The sequence below is a fragment of the Homalodisca vitripennis genome, unplaced genomic scaffold, assembly GCF_021130785.1.
Source record: "Homalodisca vitripennis isolate AUS2020 unplaced genomic scaffold, UT_GWSS_2.1 ScUCBcl_6069;HRSCAF=13110, whole genome shotgun sequence".
Classification (NCBI taxonomy): domain Eukaryota; kingdom Metazoa; phylum Arthropoda; class Insecta; order Hemiptera; family Cicadellidae; genus Homalodisca; species Homalodisca vitripennis.
The window spans coordinates 13,107-14,868 of NW_025782179.1; the positions used below are offsets into that span (position 1 = coordinate 13,107).

At 37.3% G+C, this 1,762-nt stretch overlaps 1 protein-coding gene across 1 annotated transcript; it reads left to right on the forward strand.

The window, feature by feature from the left end:
• Nucleotides 1–509: 509 nt before the first annotated feature.
• Nucleotides 510–1,272, forward strand: LOC124373630 (chaetoglobosin A biosynthesis cluster protein C-like). Its single transcript, XM_046831983.1, has 2 exons — nucleotides 510–535; nucleotides 688–1,272. The coding sequence occupies exon 2, from the start codon at nucleotides 691–693 to the stop codon at nucleotides 1,270–1,272; it is 582 nt and encodes a 193-aa protein (XP_046687939.1). The 5' UTR covers nucleotides 510–535; nucleotides 688–690.
• Nucleotides 1,273–1,762: the final 490 nt, after the last annotated feature.

The window sequence follows — 1,762 nt, forward strand, 5'->3', positions numbered from 1 at the left end:
TACAATATGTTTCTGTTCAAGCTCAGCAGTCTACCACTCTTTCTGTGGCCACAGGTGTACCACAGGGTTCAGTTTTAGGACCATTCTTATTCATCATTTTTATAAATGATCTGCCCTCTAATGTGTTGTCTAACATTGTTATTTATGCTGATGACACCACTCTTTTTTCATCTAATAAGCAGTTGAATACTCTGAAAGAAAACATGGATGCATCTCACAGCTTGGCTTTAAATTGGTTCACTTCTAATAGACTGATAGGGTCGGTCGGGGTAAAATGGGTATACTGGGGTGAAACGGGTATAAACATTATTTTATATTATAAAACTTGAGTTATTGATGTTTTGGATCAGAAAAAAATACCATAAATGTATAACATCATCTTATATGATATTATACTGAAAGTGAGTTGGCTAAACTGCTGGTAGCTTCTTAAAATGAAAAAAACATATGTTCACAGGAGTCAGTGTAACCAAGACAACCTAACTGATGACATTGTTAAAAGTTTAACCTAATCAAATAGAAGTTTCAAATTCAGGTATGTATACATTACACATATATACTTTAACTTTTAACTTGTTTAATGTTTTAAAGTTTAATAGGTTTTATGCTATTCATAATTTGTTAACATGGGGTAAAATAGGTATAATATTTTAAAAACTGAAAACTAACCTCACTTTTTTGTTTTAGATCATGCCACGCACATACATAAAGAAAAAAACCCAAAAATATGATGAAGATTCTTTGAAGGAAGCAGTAAAGGAAGTTGACAATGGAAGCTCAGTATATGCTGCAGCAAGAAAATATAACATTCCTTATGAAACCCTTCGGCGGTGGAGTGAAAATCCTCCTAAAACTCCTGGTTCTGGAAAGGCAACAGTGCTATCAAAAGAAGAGGAGAACTATATTGTGGAGGCTTTATTGTATGCAGCAAAATGTGGTTATCCACTAGATAGAAAAGACTTGCAATATATGGTGTGTAGCTATGTAAAATCAGTGGGTAGAAAGACGCCATTCAAGGACGATATGCCAGGGTATGACTTTTTAAGAGGGTTTGAAAAAAGGTGGGCACATGAACTATCAAAACGGAAACCCGAAATATTAACAAAAGCAAGGGCTGAAGGACTGTCTCAGTTTGTGGTAGATGAGTTTTTTAAAATTTATGAGCAAGTTCTTGTGGAAAATGGGTTAGAAAATCACCCAGAACGTATTTTCAACTTGGACGAAACTGGCCTAGGCACAGATCCCACTAAGGGTAAGGTCTTTGTCCCCTAAAAGTGCAAAAGTGTCCTATTCAAGATCAGGAGGAGCTGGCAGACTGCAATACAGTGTTCTTTTTGTAGCCAGTGCATCCGGTGAACGCTACCCACCTTGTGTTGTTTTTAAAGGACAGGGAGATTTGCAAAGTACTTGGGTTCAAGGAGGACCGCCAGGTGCACTCTATGGAGTCACACAGTCTGGCTGGATGCAAGATTTCATTTTTGAGAAATGGCTCATTAATTTTGCAAATCAGACAAAAAATCTTGAAAAACCAGTTCTTGTCTTGTTTGACGGACATGGAAGTCACTTGACCTATAACGTAACCCGAGTGGCAAGAGACAATGACATTATTCTTCTGTGTTTGCCCCCAAATACATCCCATGCACTTCAGCCATTGGATGTTGGGGTATTTGCTCCTATGAAAAGTGCGTGGAGAGAAATTTTGAAGAACTGGTATCGTGAATCGCGGCTTAAAAATGTTGACAAGGCTGTTTTTTCCAAGTCT